The following is a 20,591-nucleotide window of genomic DNA, read 5'->3' on the forward strand; positions in this document are numbered from 1 at the left end:
CTGCAATATTCTATCAATTACAATTAAATACAGTTTTATATATATACATGAAATTATAGGTAACATTTTATTGTGATAGAGTTGTAAATACTAGCAAAATATTGATATGTGATGCATGTACTGTACATATATATATATAAAGTTCATCTTATAAAGAAGTAAACAAAAAACTTATTCTGAGGTTTATATGTGGTGTGTTGCCTTCTTCTAGGCCCAGGTTCTGATTTCAGGTTTACTGCATGCTCTTCATGTCTTTCTTTTGGTTTCTCAGGTCCATGTCCTCAAAAACATGTCAGTAGATTAACTGCATTTATTTTCTCCATGCATTTAATTTCTTAATGGGTGCATGAAGTTCTGGAGTGAATTATGGAATTATTGAAGTGAATTTATAATAATAATAATAATAATAATAATAATTATTATTATTATTATTATCTGGTAGCATTATCAAGGTCCAGTGTGTGTGTGTGTGTGTGTGTGTGTGTGTGTGTGTGTGTGTTAATCAGAGACCGCAGTGTGTGCGCAGGTCGGATGCCTTTAAATATCGTGATCTCTGCAGCTTTGCTGAGCTCAGATGCAGATGCGCTCCATCCCCCTCTCTCCATCCCCCTACCTCCATCTCTCTCTCTCTCTCTCTCTCTCTCTCTCTCTCTCTCTCTGATCCTCAATTCTGCATGGGCGGTGAAAGCGGGGGTCGTGCTGACTCATGCCCTGTTCTACGTGGTCCAGCTGAATGGAGCCGCACGTAGCGGCGGACGGCGAGAAGAGCGCGCGCCGGTACCCTCTTGCCCCGTAGGCATGCGCGCGCGTGCAGGTGGGGCTGCTCTACACCGCGATGATCGCTGCGGCGTTTCTGGTTCTGCTGCGACCCCTGAGCCTCCAGTGCGTGCTACTGCTCATCCTGCTCCTGCTGGGCACCGTGGCCACCATCCTTTTTCTCTGCTGCTGGCATCGGAGGCTTCGCCATGAGAAGATCCCAATAAAATCCGTCTTCTCCAGGCGATCGCGGAGTCGTGGTGCGTACAACGCCAATGCACTGGCTCCAGTCCAACACTTATTGTTGATCTTGGTGATGATGATAATAACAATAATGATGATGTCTTAAATAAACTGTTGCACATATTTAGTGTCCGTGCTGGGTTTTTTATTTCTCAGCCGGGTTTAGATGGGCTTCATCAGAGCATCCTCTACTCCATCATCTGTCATGGAACACGACATGACTGACGATGTGACATGATAGTCTTATCATTTAAATAAATAGAGCAGTCCTGTAGATGAATCCTGTAGGATAGTAATGAGTGCTCAGATGTTTCAATCTTTCCCGTTTGTTCCAGAAGCTGGTCTCCGGACGCATCATTTTCGATCCGAGGTAAGGTTTCTCTTTACTCCTACTTGATGTCAAGGTTCTTTCATGATATGTGCTTCTGAGAACTGGTTTACACATTTTTATTCTTTTTGGAAAAGTTGCGCTCTGGTCTGTCTTAATGCGTTATGACTGAATGCGCATCAGCAATTCTCTAAAGGAAAATACGCATTGCGCATGCGCAGTCGCTAACCTAAATACTTTCAGCTTGTGGAAATGTGAGCTGAGCTAATTTTTTATGTCAAGGGCATAATTATCGAGTAACCATCGTCCGGGGAATAATGACACAAAATGGGAAAGTTGTGCCCCGCTTTCTTTGCTTGTATTTTATGTCATTTTTAAAGTGTTCAGGCTGAAGAACGTGAATTGCGCATGCGCAATTACTATACCTGCTAAGAGTAAATAGGTGTGCGTGTGGCACCTGTGATTAAGGTAAAGCTTTTAAATGAAAGACCCTGTGCAGGTAAACGGATGTGTTATGTGGTGCATTTTCACAGGTTTTTCGCCACAGTCCACGCCATGGCCGGAGGGGTGTAAGAGCTCGAGTGTGTGAAGAGAGGCCTGTGCTTGATCCAGCAGAAAGTGAGCCTGAGTCTTGCAGTGCTGTGAGGAAACGCAAAGTGACCAAGAGAGTCCAGCCAGAGTTTTATCACTCCGTCCAAGTAACACCCACACGCAGACCAGTAGGTGTACGTTTCCCATTTCTATCTCAGGTAACACCTCACATCCACACCAAATTCATATTGTTCATTAAAAAAAAAAAAAGACCACCGCATCCTCAAGATGTTTTGGTCCCTTCACATGAATCTGTGAAATAACATTCAAGCGATTTTCTTAAGTGCTTGATTGCTCGAACCTTCTCCAGCAGGAGCTAACATTTTGGAACACAGGACACAAGAGCTGCAGTTCCTGAAAGTTCCACCAACAAATATTAAATATTAAGTCCAGTTAGTTCTGTCTGACGTCATAGACCTTCTTTTTTCAAATGAAGGTTTGTATGCTTTGTATATTGTTATGATGTTGGGCTGTAATTGTATTTTCAATCAACAATCATAAAAAAAATCTGAACTAAACTTTGAAGGCTAATTGAATTCACAAGAAAATGCTTCCTCGAAGGGCTCTGTGGACGGTTATAGGCTCTAACCTTCTACAGAAATTCTAACTTGGAGCCTTTCTGAGAACGAGACCGAGTTCAGCACGGAAACTCGGTCCGATTGATCTATTTCTTTTGTGTGATCCATCTCACTGATCCAGCTCATTGGGAACAAGAACGGCAAGGAAAGGGGTTTCTTAGGATTTTATCATTTTTTTCTGATTGATAGAAAAGTATGGGTCTATATTTTCAGCTCAAAAGCGACGTGTTTTAGGGTGTGCCGTGAAGTTCTAGCCAAAAAGTGAAATTTCTCAAATATGTATAAATATAAAATAGATGTGTGGATATTCAGGAACTAATCACTAATTGATAAACACCATAGTAACTGGTGCAAAAAATAAACATAGCATTGTTTTTTATGATGACTCGTCGATTAATGCCTAACATAGCTCCTCGGGCTGATTACTGTTTTAGCTCATATGCTATGGATTAAATGAGGGCATAGGTTCAAGCCAAAGATGTGTGTGTTGTGTTTATTTAGTTCAAAATATTGTTAGTGGGGGGTGGGGGTGGTTTGGGGGGTCGAATGAGTGAAGAAATATAACAAATTTACACATTTTCTGTTCAGCTCTGTTGGGTTTCGTTCCTTTGCTTAATCCTGATTGGAATAAACGACAACCTTTACATGAAGCTGACTTGAATGCTATGTAGATCGATCATGTGTGAAACTTTGCAGACCATTACAGTTCATTAGCAGAACAATTCCGAACCAAAATTTGAAAAAGACAAAACACAGGTTTAATGTTTTAGAGATAATATCTAGTTTGTTTAGATCCAAGTGTAATTGTTTATCCTTCAACCCAAAACGTGTGACGATATATAACGACTCCAAAGACGTACCCAACACAGCTGTAATGCAATTCAATATGCATCAGTGAAATAATCTCATTTTATTATATGTGCTTTTCTACATATATAAAAATATAAGATAATATAATATAAACAATTCCTTTATTTGTCCCACAGTGGGGGAAATATATACATGTTACAGCAACAAAATATAATCTAAAGTTCTCTACTATACACATCAATATACATCAAAACACCTTAATTATTACTTTCCATGAAAAAAAGCAAAAAATGAAAGACAAAAGAAGATCAGTAGAACATATCATTAGTGATAGTTTAGGTATTTTGTAGCTGCCTCATTGTTAAGTTGCAGTTATAGACAATTCTTCCACCAAAAAATGATGTAAAATTTAATTTTAACAAATAAGAAGCATAAATGTTGATGGATAATGGTTTCTTTCTTGTCTTCATCACCTCTTGGGAAAATTATAACTCGTTAATGGTATGAATGTTTATAAATTTTTATCTCTTATTTGACTTGCAGCCATCTGTCTCCTTTAAACGCAATGCTTTTTGGTTTTCTGCACGGTAATGAATGACGGACCCTATAATGGCGGTCCAGTGAGTCTCCTGTGTGTATGCCTGTGGGGCTTCACAAGATTATAAGATTCTCTGATTGGGGTTCAGGAGAGATGACAAGCATCTCTGATGTAATCTTCAGCAGTGCTGACTCATCCACCGCCTCTTTGTGATTAGTAACGAGGACTCGTCCCAGCTAATAGTTTAGTAGACAGCAACAATGTGACTGAAACAACATTAAAGCCACTTAGAGGAGAACTGCAGGGATGCGGGGACCGTTTGGGACGGGGCCAAATGTGTTTGTGTGCAGTCCTATATTTCTGCTTTAGAAGAACAGGAGAAGGCAACAACAGATTTCTTTCAGACTGAGAAGAAACAATGCGTATTAATTTTCAGTATTTGGTGATAGACATGAGAGAGAGAATGCAAGAATGATGCAAGAAGTTAAAGAGAAGTGAACATTTTTGTTAATATTAGTTGAGGGAAATGTAGAATTATTTTATGTATGCTTGGCTATTAAAGGGTGCCAATAATTCTGGAGCTGATTGTGTCTAATAATAATAATAATAATAATAATAATAATATTTTTAGCATGATTAGGGTTGCAAAAGTCCAGAAACTTTTAAGATTTGAAGCTTTCTATGGGAATTAAAGGGAATTAATGAGAATAAAATGGAAATTTGCAAAATTGCAGGTGAGCCTATAAGTGTGGAATATAAATGTAGTAAAAATCTTGCAGGATGATTTTGGTTAAAACAACCAGATTTAATGCAGTTTCAGTTGAATTTCTACCTGCACATTCATCAATCACATGCACACAGCACACTTACTGCAGGGCTGCTGAGGCCACGCCCCCTACAGGGCAAAAAACATAAAATAAATATGTAAAAAACATTTCCATCTTGTCGAGTATTCATGCAAATAACAGAAATATTGCATCAATCTACATTTACAACTTTGTTGTTTTGTGTGAAAGATTTTGTGCGACACAGTTATAACAACAAATTAAATTAAAGTCAAAAATGTAATTAAAAAAAAATTTGTAAAAAAAAGTTTGTATGCATGTTGGCTTCTAACGATATAACAGAAATATTTGTTTGTATATGATACAGTTTATATACATTTCTAATCAAGTCCCATAATTTCTTATGAATTCCTGGTTTACAACTTGTTTTATGTCCCTTTGCAACCCTAATCTGCACAGAGAACCTGCAATTTTTGCATTTCTGTTGTGTTCAAAAAAGGTCAACTAATATTGTGTTACATATTTTAAAGTTAATATTGGATTTTTTTAAATTGAGACACAGCCCCATGACCTCCATGAGCTTTAAAGAGGAATGGAGCTTGTCTTGTCAGTTAAACTTTGCTGTATATGAAACTGTATGAAAATACAGTCTGGCCTGGAAACTAGATGGACGCAGATGTTTCGGCTCTGATGTAAGCACTAGTCGCTGCTGCACTTAATCCTCCAGATGTGGATGTAAGATACGTAAGCGAGTATGTGAACAATGCCGTGTAGGAATGTATTATATTGGAGAAAGACTCTAAAGCACAGCAAAAGTCATCTTCGCAAATCCAAACCTGTTATTGGACAGTTACCAATGAATTAAAGGTCCAATCAGTGTAAGAATTTGTTAAATATCATATTCTAATTATCAGGTTCTTTTAAAAGGCATTCAGGGTTGTTTCTTTTCCTTTTGTGTATAAGTCGAATGTTTCTTCTTTTAATAGGAGACATTTGCTGAGCCTGATATGGTGCTGATGTTATTCAAAATAATTCTGACAGTCAGAAGCATATTTTAGGTTTTAAAGGCCTGAAATCCTCCTCTTAGTCTGTGACTAAACAGGAAATGAGTCAGACAAGGGATTATTTTGGGCCTGATAATTAGCGTAAAGAAAACAGGATATGAAGTGTAGGGATTATGCTTGTGTGAACACGGGTGTGCTTGCTGTTTCTTCATCCTAATCCAGTGCTCCATTGTTTCTTTTCTTTCTTGATATAATGCGTGTCCTTTATATGTTATAATAACCTGCTTTTTTAAGTGTTATGACCCGCATTAGCTGGAATGTTGTTTTGTAGCCTCATCGCTGCTATTGAACCTTTTGGGACTCCAAACCCTGTGTCCTGTTTCGGGTTTAATGCAGTCTCATGGAGCACTAATCAGAAAAGTGTTAGAGAGAGGCTTACACATTATCGTCAGATTATACTCTCCGCATTTAGATATTCCTCCATTTTTATTGACCTGTATCAGATTGCCTCAGCATTTGATACTTGAGAAGCTCAGACAGGGTCCATTATAAGGGGAATATGATCACTTATAATTTATGCTCTAAAGAATGCTTTGTACAGGAAGAAGGAACTTATCAGATGTACAGTGGGAAAGAGGCAATGAGGAATTTAACAAAATGAAACTGCATAAATGAGATATTAAATCAGCGCTGTAAAGTGATGCAACAATAGAAAAGATTGTGGCATTCGAATAAACCTTGATTTGTTTTTAGAGACTCGTAGGGAAATCATAGGGAAACCGTTCCTCATATCACTACACTGCCCCCACCAGCCTGAAACACTGGTACAAAATGGCTCCATAGATTCTTGCTGCTGATATATTTTGACACTACAGTATGATTTATCGTACCAGATGACCTTATTCTGTCTTTACATGTACAGAATCTGAGACAGTGCTCACCATAGATATGTTTTTTCCGGCTGTATAGAGTGGAACTCTGCGGATTGTTGCTGCTGTAATCCATATAACTTGAAGGTTTAACATGTTTTGTGTTTTTAGCTGCTTTTCTGCTCAACACTTTTCTTTCCTGTTCACTTAAACCAGTTCTTCTGACCTATGTTTTTAATGAATATCACAATTATTGGCACCCCCATGAAAGTCTGCTCTTATACATGTATTATTTCCAGTTATTTAAGCCGTCCTGTTTCACTCACGTATGAATCTAAAATAATGAATTTCTAATTCACTTCATCATTCGTTAAGGTGGTGCAGATTAAAAAATGCACAAACAAAATGACAAAAATAATAATGTTGACCTTAATTAGGCAAAGGATTAAAAATAAGCCATATTCACTCCATAATAATTATAGGGGCTTAAAACACTGCCTGTGTATTTTACTCCTGTGCACATTAACGATGCAGAACAGTTTCTTTTTTGAGGATGGTATTCTGTCCTTTCCGGAAGACAGGAACGTTTTGTGGTGAGCAAGTCTACAATTAGATGACTCATCCATTGCAACAAACCTGACCAAGCAGAGAACACTGATGCTTTTGAATCAGAAATGTTAGCATATGAAGGATGTTAGACTTGAAAGTTGACAGGAAGCAGGTTTTATGGGAACAAATACTGAAGGTAAATTTGCACATGCACACAAATGACCACAGAATCAAACTCCAATAAACACTGTTGTTCCAGTTAGTGTGAGATTAATAGAATTAACCACAAAAGACCTTTTTTTTTTGTAGTGTTTGTTTTTATTTAGTTATTTATTTTTTAACCCCGTCAATGTGACTTTACGCTTTACATTGAATTTATTTATATATGGACAAAATGACCATGAGATTCCTATCTGCTTTTTTGTTTAAACATCCCAATCCACATTTAGTCCCAATTTGCAGTTGTAATAATTTCCACTCTTCTGAGAAGATGTTCCACTATATTTTGTGAAGATTTGAGAAGTAAAGTCAGTTAAAGTAAGATCAGGTGTCCCAATACTTCTGGCAATATAAATCATGTGTATTTACTTAATATTATGTTAAAATGTTTATATGCACATATTTTTTTACATGGAAAACTTTTTTGGGAACTCTCTAAGCAAAAGGTTTGCAAGAGTGTTTGTTATTATGGTATGTTATTGGATTATTATGGGATATAATTATCTTACATTGTATTTTATTTAAAGTTATACAATGTTTAATGTGTGTGTTTTTTGTTTGTTAGTTTGTTTTGTGTATATTACTTGATTGGTTTGATTTAGATTTTTCTTTTTTACATTATTATAGTTTTGCCTGTTTAACTGCAGAAGTACCTTCCAGCAAGGAGCTTTTTAAGTACCATTTTCTGTGCCGGAGTTTCGTGTTTCATCACCATCTTGTTACTACTTGCCTTGAACTGGATAAAGAAAAAAACCCAGCAATCCTAACAAACCAAATGTTTGTCACAAAGCAAAACACGGACAACCTTGAAGAAACCTAAAACCGTGGTCCAGCAGATGAAGGAGAAGAGTGAACAGATGGCTCCGTAACCCCAGAGCAGGAGCACATGTCGCTTTCAACATTTGTAGAGATTAAAAATTAGATGACTAGGGTCTAAAAAAACTCATGCATGTCTGCCAGATCCTGAGCGCCTGGGCAAATTCAACACCTTTTAGGAACATCTGAAGATCTTGTACACATGAATGTTATGGTTTCATCATGGCAAATCTAACACATACATGAGTATAAATAATTGTATGCTTATTTTTTAGTAATAAGGATCACTGCAGATCCAGACTGTCCTGAGCACGAGGATGGGACACACCCTGGATCAGATCACACACACACACACACACACACACACACACACACACACACACACACACACACACAGGGAGAAATCATCTCGGAGCTGCGTATATATTAACAGAGGGGAACTGTGGAACTCGTGGTGTGGATTTTCTTCTTCTTTGTTGTTTTAATATTGGCACAATGAAAAAAAAAATATTAAGACCAAGATCATTGTTCTGCATGTTCATCTACCATCTACCTTGTCATGGAAACCTATTCTGGGGATTTAATCGCTTTGGGTAATTAATAACCCAACGCGTAATTAATTACCGGAACTTTGCGCAAATTGCGCGCGTGTCATTTGGATGCGTGGGTGGAGAAGTGTTTTTGGGACGCACACACACTCCGTTAAATTCACGCGCGCTCAGTGCGATGGCGCTGTAACACCACGCTTCGTATCCGATCCCCCATAATAAAACTGCGTGTCTGTATCCTAGGAGCGATGACGCGCCGTCATGCGCAACAGCTCCATCTCTTTTTTTCTTTTTCTTTCTTCTGTGCGTTTCCACATCATTCCAAATGACAGAGCGGTTTTTAAAGCGATGAGGTTTTTTTTCGGTGCTTTCCAGCTGAAATCAGGCCGGTGGTAAGTCTCCGTGTTGTCCGGTCGGGGGAGCCAGACGCATTCGTGTCGACTTCACGGCATTGCTTTTTTTTGGTATTTATTTATATATTTATATATGACTGTCAGTGTGAGAGATCAGTTGCGCGTCCGGGAACAGATGATCCCCTGAAGCTCATAAGGTGGTTCTCCTTCACTTCGCGTTTCCTTCTCGACGCAGCGATGGTGAGGAACATAAAACGCGCGTGGCCTCGCGTGGCGTTAGGGATGTTTACTGAGATCATTCCATCTCTCATTGTTTTTTTTTTTTTATACATTGTTCCAACAGAGCTCAGGATCCGGGAACGCGTCTCTGCGGTGCTCCATGTCTTCATCAGCCGATTTCTCAGATGAGGATGACTACAGCGTGAGGTCGGGATGTGTGTCGCCGGCACCCGGAGACACCCTTCCGTGGAATTTACCGCGCCACGAGCGCTCTAAACGCAAGATCCACGGCGGCTCGGTGTTGGACCCGGCCGAGAGAGCCGTGCTCAGGATCGCAGGTCAGAGCTACAGGCTGCTTTTTTCTCTCATTTTCCTCCAGACATTTCACGCCTCGCTGCGTAAATGACATCCAGGGGTGGTGTGGTGTGGTGTAGGCCCGGTTCCGAAAAATAATTACGCCGTCCGTCTATTGTTGGCGCGTGACAAAATGACGTTTTTCGACTTAATTACAGATATTTTTATTTATGCTTTATTAAATAAACACTTGTTACATTTGAATAATATATTATATTATTATTTCATAGTAACAAATGAGCTGACAAAAAGCAACGTTTGGTGAAAATAAACCATGTATTTTTTTTAATAAGAGGCAAAGTACAGCCTTGTCCTCATATAACCCGAGAGGCCATGATGATGATGATGAAGATGATGTTGTTGTATTTGTGTTTGGTTCTTCTCCAGCATTATAGACAGGTGAACGATATACATTGCAAATGTCGTCATGATTTAAATGAAAAACCTAGATATAACTAAAACATAGATATACTAGGTAATATGAATGAATATAATAAAAGGGTTTGAATATTTTATTAAAGGAACGTGATTATTTTAGGTGAGGATGAATCAGGGCTTGTGCGTTAATTAAGGATTCTTATTACACTCGATTAATAATTACCATATTATTAATCTTGATATGACAGTATTGGGCTTTGGGGAAAAAATAAGATTGTATATTTGTGTCCAGTAAGAAATTAACAGGTCCATTATAGCTTCTGGAGCTCTGTAGATTTATTCCAGATGTGTAAAAATAATCTCTCGTGATATCGTGCGAGGAACGTAAACCGGCTCGCAGCAGGACCATGAAGAGCTCGCCTTTCTTCGGACACGTGTGTGACCAGAGGTCTTATACACTTTCATACATTTAAGGCCTTTTTTTATTTTATTTTGCATGAATGTTTATTTTTGATATATTTTTGGTTATTTTGCGATTGCGACCCCTACATTGTAGATGATGACCTTGTTTTCAGTAAATTGTGCAGTTAGGAAAGGGTGATCATGAACGTGCATGGTGGTCTGATGTGTCATGGTGTGAGCTCTGATCATGTGGATGTCACGCATCATCCTGTACTGTAATCAAATCCTTTAAAGGGAATGGGTTTGGCATGATTGTGAGCTTTGGAGCGTTTAGATTGAGAATCACTGGGATTTGTTTGTTTGTTTGCTTGATTGTTATGATTATAAAATGATTAGTATAAAAGGTTAATTAGGAAGGGAGGACACATCCGAGCCTGGATCCTTTATTTTCTTTCTATTTATAAGATATTACACTAGATAATGGTATTAGATAAAGGGCGAAATAAAGGAGCGAGCGCACGCCGCTGTGATTGATCTTCCCGAAGAGGAAGCGGCTCTGATTGGTCGGTTGTCGGACGCGGTGGGCGGGGCGAGCGGTCGGGGCGTCGCCGGCCCTGGTACAGCGGCTCGCTCCGGGTCCGGGGGAAGCAGTCGCGCGTCTCTACCTCCAGCAGCCGGCCGGCTCATGGCGCACTGTACCCCGGGGCCGTGCGTGCTCGCCACTGAGATAGACTTCCTCCAGGCTTATGAGGACGTGCTCGAGAAATACAAAGGTATAATATATGTGTGTATTCGTTTGCATTTTGCGGCTCATTAGGACCTAAAAATAACCCTGACAGCGTTGAGCTTCTATGGAAAGAATTTTCTGGCTAGACACATGTCTCAAGTGTTAAAAAAAACAAATGCTGTTTTAAAAATAATGAAACTTGAATATCAGCAACAAGGTTTTTTTGTGTGTGTAAATAATGTAAATTGTTACAGTTCAGGTCACAATGGCACGAGACCCTGTTTGTCCTTTAATTGTGATTGGACAGCAGGGATGAGTTTGAATGATGGCAACCTCGAGGTTTGGTTGGATGTCATTTCTTTTTTGGCTGGAACCAAAAAAAAATACTGTACAGACTTCCTCTGATGGCATTAACCATCACTTCACATCAGCCCCGGTTTATTCTTCTCGTGTGCACATATGCTGGAGAGGAAACGCTATTTAAGTGCATGCAGGGAGTGAATCGGGATGCATGCACGCTGCAAGTCCTTCTCTGTGTCCTCCTGTCTTTTATCTGCTGAAGTCAAATGACCTCATGGGTTTATTAAAGGCGTACTAGCTGATGCTACAACCACGGAACGAACTACGAATCAGTTGCTTTGAAAAAGCTGATTGGAAAAGAGAGTTCTTGTCCAGAGCGCTTGTTTGGGCTTCAAGATTCTTTATTCCTGGCACGGATCTTCGTAAACATGGGTGGGAATGTGGGAGTGGGATCAGGAGTTTTTAACTTAAAACTAATCCTATCTAATGGACTTTCTTTTTAGCTTTCTAATGACCCCATGAGATGTCAAGCAGGAGGACTAGTAGGAATGTTTTATTTGTAGAAGCGATTATTATCTGTACCATGGCTTAATTGTGCTTCAGGCCTCGCTGGTGCTACATAATATAGAAGATTGTGACCACTGTGGTCTAGAAATGTTATGACCATGCTTTACAGACTCCAGGTTTGGAACCATGGTTTTAGCTTTTTTTTGGATGTGTGTTGTAAATCATTTATTGCGTCTTATTGACTCAAGGCATTGACACCTCTCATAACTCTGTTTGCTTGAAGAACCTGTTTGTCACCTTCACTTGGGCCAGATGAGATCCGAGGTGGCTCAGCGCTAGCATCACAGTAACATGGTTCTGTACTTATTCCATAATCCCATCAGTACATATTCACTGAGAAGGATCTTTCAGGAAGTAGTCACTTTGTTTTCGTTTAAATAATTGCTCCATTTATCCAGCAATGAGAAAGAAACTACTGTATTTTGAAGAAATACTGAGCGGCGCTTTCTTGCGGTCGTTTTGTGCAGTTATTAAAAAATAAGCTTTTTGACGAATGATTTCCAAGAGAACACATTAAAGTCGTACCTTTTATTCAAGTCACATGTAAAGCGATTTCCTGTGATCGCTTACATTATAGCAGCTAAAAAAAAGCCTGTTTCTTACAAGTTATAAGGTTTTTTTGTCTCTCTTTGGGTTAATAAGTGAAAATGAATTGTCCTTGTTGTCTGTAAAATAAAGCTAGAAAGTAGATTCATATCTTCTCAGTTATTCATCGATAGATAGATAGATAGATAGATAGATAGATAGATAGATAGACAGACAGACAGACAGACAGACAGATAGCAGATAGACAGACAGACAGACAGACAGATAGACAGACAGACAGACAGACAGATAGATAGTAAATAGACAGACAGACAGACAGACAGACAGATAGATAGTAGATAGACGGACGGACGGACAGACAGACAGACAAATAGTAGATAGACAGACAGACAGACAGACAGACAGATAGAGCTTCACTGTCATTGCATAATACAGGTAAACAGCAACATAATGCAGTTTGGCATCTAACAGAAGTGCAACAGTCGTCTGTGGTCACTCTGAGGTCTGATCAGGTGTATGGAGTTTGAAGGATTAATCCTCACACCGGCGTGTATATAATGATTCAGACAATAGTCACGCACGTTTTTCATCACAGTCTGAGCTGTACAGTACCAGCACTTCCCATTTGAGATACTGTTAAGTCACATGACCATGCACTGGCCTTCATTAGCCTGGAAACAATGATTCATCTGATTGGAGTTCATCTCACCACAAAAAGACGGAGAACAAATAACAATGAACTCAGAACTACATGGGAAATGTTGCTTTTATGGATCAATAGGGCTGATTTGTGGATTATTCTTATTTTCTTCATAACTGATTGAGGGTGGTGTCCTCACATGCATATGTAGCAGATTTGTGGTTGTGTGCTTACAGAAGGTATGTATGAGAGTGTGTTCGAGCCTATAGGTGTGTTACTTTGGAGACAAACTCGTAAGATCTCATAAGAACTGCTTCACTAATAAACCACTTGCATTGATTCGAGATTATTAGGAAACCTGAGTATTTCAAATGGAAACTCTGATCTCATTTTTGATCTTTTGTATCAGTTGGAAGTTCAGAACCTATAGATAAACGCAGTGGTGGAACATATATTCCATACAGAAGAGAAATATGTGAACAGTGCCCATTCTGTTTTTCAAACAAAAGAGCCTCAGATTGTTTTCCTCATGTATCTGAAAGGGCACAGCTCTTTATATCTGTACTGCATGAATAGTTCTGATCTGGGTTTTTGGTAACATTGAAAATGCTGGACACCCAACCTACATAATTAGGCGTTTAATATAATTACATGAATTTATTTCAGTTCTTTACAAAAGTCCTGAGCTTGCAGACGTTACACAATAACGCCGAATGAGCGCCTTGCGTTCTCTGGACACGCACATTAGTAACACACTATTGTAATCTGAGATTCAGACTTTGTGCTGGTTTGTAACTAAAACTGTTTGTGCAAATGATTATTATTATCACTTTTATTGCTTTGATTTGGCTCTTGTGTGCATGTCATGTGCCCGAGAAAGTCTCTACAGGATTTTTTTTCAGATGATGTCTTGACATTACACATGATCAGGTGTTTGGTTTTTTTCATCCAGAGCATCTGTATTTATACAACATTGTGGCAGAGCAGCCGCACAGAAATCAGGACGGGATTTATATTTAGAGATGACTGGAAACGAAACGCTCTTTGAGCCGACACGAGGAAGGAACCTTGAGAGAAACCAGATTCGTAAGATAAATAATTACAGTACGAGTTGCCTCGGTTTGGCGTCTATTCGTACGTTTTGCAGCGTATTTTCTTATTGACAGAGGAGGAGTTTCGGTGATTTAAGGCTAGCATTGCTATCAGTATCAGGGCAGGTTTTTTTCTCCATCAGAGCCAAACCAGGACATTTCTGAAATTCCTATTTAAAGCCACGAAGCGTCTGATGTTGGATAGTTATGCTACTATTGCGGATGTTTTGCATAACTCGACTGTAAAAGCTGGCGGACATTCAGCACGGTTACTATGACGACTAATACGTGGGTCAGGTATCAGTCGATACTCAGAGCTCACGTATCATAGTGTACATTGTCAGAAGTGGGATTAGTGCTCATTGACTCAGCAGTGTAAACGTTCGCACCAACCTCCAGAAATAGTCGCAACCGCATGGAACGTGTAAAGAGGCCACAGGTCAGAGATACCATGACTAGCTAGTGCATGACTCCACAACGCTAAGCGGGACCTTCGTGATCACTGGTTTTCTACCCACGATCGAATGTTTTCAGGCTGTTGATTAGTTTCTAAGCGACTGCTTCATTTGATCAGCTGGTTGTTTTGAGTTGATGTTCTTGTTGCCTGCTATTTTCAGTGTTCCCAACAGCCTTTAGGGCTAATAATGATATTAAAGAGGTCTATTTAGTACATTCTCCTCTAAAATGTCCCCACGCTAATCCTAATAATAGTGAATGGAATCTAGTGTGCATCAGTTAGCATGAAGTCGAGGGTTTTTACAGTTCTAAATAATAAAAACAAGGGAAGATGTCCTCCGGCACGGCTATCTGTATCTGTCGCATCATGTTGTTTATCATGCCCTGGGTGTAGCTGATCAACTCCAAACAAAACGCAAGTCAAATGGATACCACAGAACTGTCGAATTAGCCCAAAACATCTGGATGCAAGTCTCACGGAAGGTGAGATCCATTCAAAAGCATAAACATTTTTTTTTTTTTTTTTTTTGCTAGACGAGTTCCCTTTAAAATCTGGTTCATCTAAAGGTTTCTTACTAATGCCGTCTCAGGGAGTTTCTCCTTTACCACAGTCACCACGGGCTTGCTCGTTTAGGATAAACATAATTATAAGGAGCAAATGTATAGGCACTTAAACATTCTTTTATAACTGCTTTATCTCTGTAAAGCTGCTTCAAGACAATATCCACTGTTAAATCGCTCTACAAATAAAAATAAATTGTTGATATGATAAATCCTTCTGTTTATTTCTTCCATATGTTATTTTACATTAATTCATGAAAGGAGTCTACAGTGTCAGGTGATGAGCACTGAACCTTTCCAGCATTCTTAAGTATTTAGGCTTTGAGAAAGGGGGACAAGGAAAAAACAGGCTAATCAAGGACGTTCCACATCATTAAAGTGGATTCAAGACGTGCAGTTTTAGGAAAAACACATTCTGGGGCTCAGTACACACAAAGAAGTGGATTATTTTGCTCTCTGTATATGTTTGTTGTTTATTTCTTGTATTAATTCATGTCACGCATTAAAAGCCTGAACTCGCAGGTCGTCAGATCGTTCGTTTATTCCAACTGTATGGTATCCATCAGAGAAAATACCATCTCGATTAGATCGCTGTCAGAAAGTAAAGAAAATAAACGAAAATGCATTTTTCAAACACAAAGCATGTGTTTCTGCACAGTCACTATCTTTGTGCTGTTCCTCTGCAGAGCCCCACCTCACCTCCTCTGCATCCTTTTACCCCTCCTCCACACACACACACACACACACACACACACACACACACACACACACACACACACAGCTTCTGGTTCAAAACCGTTCGCACAAACAGCCAGCAGTCTGTCTGACACATTTACGTCTACACCAGCAACAAAGGATTTTTATGTGTCTAATATGGAGGAATTGAGGACACTGAGGACTGTGTGTGTGTGTGTGTGTGTGTGTGTGTGTGTGTGTGTGTGTGTTGCATTGTAAAGCTGAGGCTGTGCATCATATTGCTGAGATTGTGTGGAGAGAAGAATACAAAGTCACCGGGGTGTGGCAGAAGACATCAGGTCCATTAAGATCGGAAACAGATTAAATCTGGGTATAATTTCAGTCTGATTTGAAATAAAAGATCGGATTTATGTACACAGACGAATGCGAGAGAGAGGGAGCTTCTCAGCTTCAGTGCACACTGCCAGACTGTCTGGGACGACGAATCTGAAACTGTCTGGGACCATATTTATCCGAAACACAGATCATAGCATTGCTTCCTCACACCTCCAGAGTTTCTGGTTTAACATTGAACTCTGTCTGTAAGGTGTTTCCCATGTTCCTCATGAGTGTGTACGGCTTATGTTGAGGTTCTCTGGTTTCCTGGCTACTTGTCATCTCCTTTAGATGTGTGTGTGTGTGTGTGAGGATGTCCTGCAATGATCTAACATCCCATTCCCTGTGCTCCTGTGATCAGAACAAAGCAAAAATAAACAAACGGTTCGTAGGTTCTGAGGAACGTTTTTATGTTAAACCTGAAGGCATTATTATGGGATATAATTGAATGTAGTGTCCAACTAAAGTCCTACGATGCTTTAAAGTTATTTATCCAAGGGCTAATTCTTCACCACAGCTGATTTAAGGAAAACGGTTCAGCCTGTAGACACTATTTTAAAATAGTCGTCTTTTTTTTTTTTTTACAAGAAAATGGTTGCACAGATCTCATGATGTCATTTCCCTAAGTGCTCTCCAGCAGCTGTGTATGGCATGACATCATCTCTCCAACTGGACCTACTGGAATTACATGGTTTCATTTGAATTTTCCACCCGAGAAGATGCGATAGTCGTTTATATATTTTATTTATTGTTTGTGGGGGGAGTTTTTGGCATTTTAATTGCACTCCAGCTGAGGAGAACATGTTGTATGCTGACCAGTTCTTGATTTTGAGATTTGTCTGGCTTGTTGACAAGCTTAAATCCCTTTTGCAAAAATATCAGCTGCAAGTGATTATTCACGAAAAAAAAAAAAAAAAAAGGTTGTAACAGTACTGGAATTTTCTGCATAATGTTCCAGATTGAGCAGATTGTGCTTCTCTGATGTATGATAAACCCAATGTGTGTCTAAATGTCAATTAATATATATATTAATGTAATGCAAAGTGTGTGTGTGTGTGTTAGTGTGTAAATGTACCAGCTGGTAGTCATGGTGACTCGGGCAAGTGTGCAAGCCGCTCCCTGCTCTGGACAGCTCAGCTTTGTCTAGATGAGGTCATGTGGTTCCCTCATGAGCTCCTCCCCTCCACCCTCATGAATTCGAGCTATTGGCTGACTCGACAGAGCTTCCTCTATTTTATAAAGCGAGGATGCTGAGAAACACACCCACACAGCACACATTCACACTGCTGCCAGCTGTCTAAGCGCCGAGGGAAAAAAACAATAGAATGTCAGAGATTTGTTCCTGAAATTCGGATCTTCTGTTATATTGCTTTATTTATTTTATTATTTATTATATAAAAATTAAAAAAGGTCGCTGATCAAATAAAAATGATATAATGATTATTATTATTATTATTATTATTATTATTATTATTATTATTATTATTATATCATTTTCGGGCAGATTCTTTTCACATGATTCTGGAATTTCATTCTGGAAAGTCGGCATATTCTATGAATTCTTCTTCATCCATTATTTCTACATCAGGTTTTATTTAATTTGGCATTCGGTTTGGGACACGACCCTAATGACCTGCTTCTATTACAATATTACAATATTATGAAAATAAAAAGGGTTACTCTGAATTTCAATGTAAAGCTTTTTCTTACTTTTAATTTTCCTTTTTTTTTATAATAAGCTTTACTTTTCTGGAAAGATGTTCCACTGGATTTTGTGGAGATTCATTCATTCACAAGGGTGTTAGTAAAGTCAGATATTCAGATACTGATGTCAGTGTTCACATTCATCTTAAAGAATAGGGTTAGAGGTCTATAGCAGGAGATCTTCCACACACTTCCAACCCATGTCAAGCAGATCTTCATGGAGCTGGATTTGTTCATTAACATGCTGGAACAGATTTGGGTCTCTCAGTACCTAGAAAGGAATATTTCATGCTACTGCATCCAAATACGATTGTGTGCTTCTGAATTTGTGGTTACAACCATATATTTTTGGAAAAATTCAGATTTTAAGTTAGTATTAGCAGTGCTATGATATCTAACAGAGTGTAAAATGACACATAATTTGCTACGTTTATTTATTTGCAGCTGAGCTGAAGGTTAAAGGTCACGCTCAACGACCCAGTCATTGCTGTTTGGCAAAGCTGGGATTTAAACACACCGCCTTCTTCTTATCTGTATTTATTCAGCCACATCCAATGGTGACGTATCTCACACTGAAGGATTGCACTAAAACTTCTACCAAATACTGAATGATTAGTACATTAATCTCCAGCTTTTCCACAGTTCGAATCTTCATCACGGAGAGCACGAAAAACCAAAAAAACATAGTTTTATGTAAAAATAATGAAATGTATTATTAAAAATATAATTATTGATTGTAAAATTAAGTACGATTTTACAGTACTGTACTGTATACATAAAATAGCATTTTGGAGTGGCGTTTTGGAACATAACCACCACGATAAACTGATGACCCCTGATGAGCAGCTTGGGGCGACTGTAGTAAGGAAAAACACTCTTAGATGGTGTAGGAAAAAACCTTGTGAGAAACCAGACTCTTAAGGGAACTCATTTGGGTGATATCAAGCCAGTCAACTCATAAATTATCTCAACACCTGAGATCATAATAGATTCAACACCAACTTCTCCATACCTCCATACCAGAGCCGTTAAATGTTCAATTTGTATTCATATTTCGATTTTAAGCTCTGTCGGCTCTACAATATTGCCAGGAACATGATTCAGGACTAAGTGGTTCCACACTAATAGCTGAGACAAAAGAAAATCAATACGCATCCCGGTTCTCAGGCCACACCCTGCCGTGTATCAACCATAGGGCACGAGTGAACGATTATCTTCTGAATCATGTCTAAAATGGTGGCTTGCTCTTACACCATCGTGGAGCTCATTAATTTACTCCCTGAGTTTTTCTGACCTTCTGATGGGGTCAAGGTTCTGATTACCGTATGCTGACGCAGCCTCTGGTCTTTCAGCTGATGCCTGGCTGACTTTAGCAGGTGGCTGTGAAGACCTATTAAACCGCAGGAGATGTTTCATTAGAGCTGTGTAGAGGGGATTAGATGTTTCAACCTTGAGATTTTTGAAGCATAAACATGTCAATTTCTTCTGGAACTGTGCAGCAGAAAGGGACAGCAGGAATAATTCTGGCAGCACACACCTTCAGAGAGCTGCTCAGAAAAATCAATGACAGGACCTACAGGAAGATGTTTCCGTAACTTATAGTTATGTTGAAGGCTTCAGGGCTGGAAGACTCCAAACCCTGCCGTCTTATGTGCATACCTCTGAGGCCGGCCTTTCCTGTGTCTCAGTAGTGGGGCATGAGAGGAATGTCTTTTACAGTGCTCACTTGTCCCCTTGTCATACTTCTTTTTTTTTTTTTGCTCCGGAGAGTGACACGTTGACTAACTTGTGCGATGTGCAACACTTCATTACACATAATTACAGCTGAATAACATAAATAAATAAAATTGGTGATTCAGAGCTTTGCGTCTTTACCTGGAGCTTCACGGATGCCAGGTTGGTAGTAAATGTGTAGAAAATAAAAAGTTTTGTAAACACTGCCATTATAATTGTACTTTTTTTTTTTTTTATAAAAAATAAAATATATACAAATAAAATAGAATAAATCAAATTAATGTGATACACAGTATTATACTGACTATAGTGAGTAATTGATTTAATTGCCACAAATTAAATTGAATAAATACAATAAAAAAAGAGAAGTTTAAGAAATATTTGAGTTGTTGGACCCCATTTGGGTAATACGGATGTGTATTTACTGTGAGTGTATGTGTTTTGTTACATTTAATATCAATTTTTCTAAAGATTTCTAAAGTTTCGCAACTGTTCATTATTTCAGCACACTTTAACAAATGTCTGCATTTGAGAAACACGCAAGATCCATCCTTCGTGCATTCATTCGCTCCCTCGATATGCCAGGATTTTCTTGAAAACGCAGAAGAATCCATATCGCTAGACGTAGTCATAAAAACGTTTTCGATGACAGGAAGTGGCAGCGACAAATTGCGGTCCACCACTTAGTATGTTTGCGAAATATAAATCCGCGACCGTGTGTGCTTTCTTTTAAATCTTTGGCAGATCGACTCGCATTGAGCTCATTGTGCATCATACAATCTTAATAGAAAACCTACACACTTTCTGTGCTTGGCCCCCTAAATATGTCAATCGAGAGAATGAGCCTGGAAATC

General features: G+C 39.0%; 1 protein-coding gene across 5 annotated transcripts in view; it reads left to right on the plus strand.

The window, feature by feature from the left end:
* Positions 1–20,591, plus strand: part of dst (dystonin) — a 125,567-nt gene that overhangs the window by 1,156 nt on the left and 103,820 nt on the right. Inside the window, exons 2-5 of one of the 5 annotated variants that reach the window (XM_046865592.1) lie at positions 507–1,016; positions 1,335–1,369; positions 1,861–2,052; positions 9,331–9,544. In XM_046865592.1, the coding sequence (XP_046721548.1) occupies positions 836–1,016; positions 1,335–1,369; positions 1,861–2,052; positions 9,331–9,544 (622 nt within the window). In that variant the 5' untranslated portion in view covers positions 507–835. Of the gene's footprint in view, positions 1–506; positions 1,017–1,334; positions 1,370–1,860; positions 2,053–9,330; positions 9,545–20,591 lie in introns of those variants that run through there. The other 4 variants (XM_046865588.1, XM_046865593.1, XM_046865590.1 and 1 more) reach the window with 4 other exon arrangements.

This window comes from Silurus meridionalis, chromosome 2, assembly GCF_014805685.1.
Source record: "Silurus meridionalis isolate SWU-2019-XX chromosome 2, ASM1480568v1, whole genome shotgun sequence".
In the NCBI taxonomy this organism is placed as follows: Eukaryota; Metazoa; Chordata; class Actinopteri; order Siluriformes; family Siluridae; genus Silurus; species Silurus meridionalis.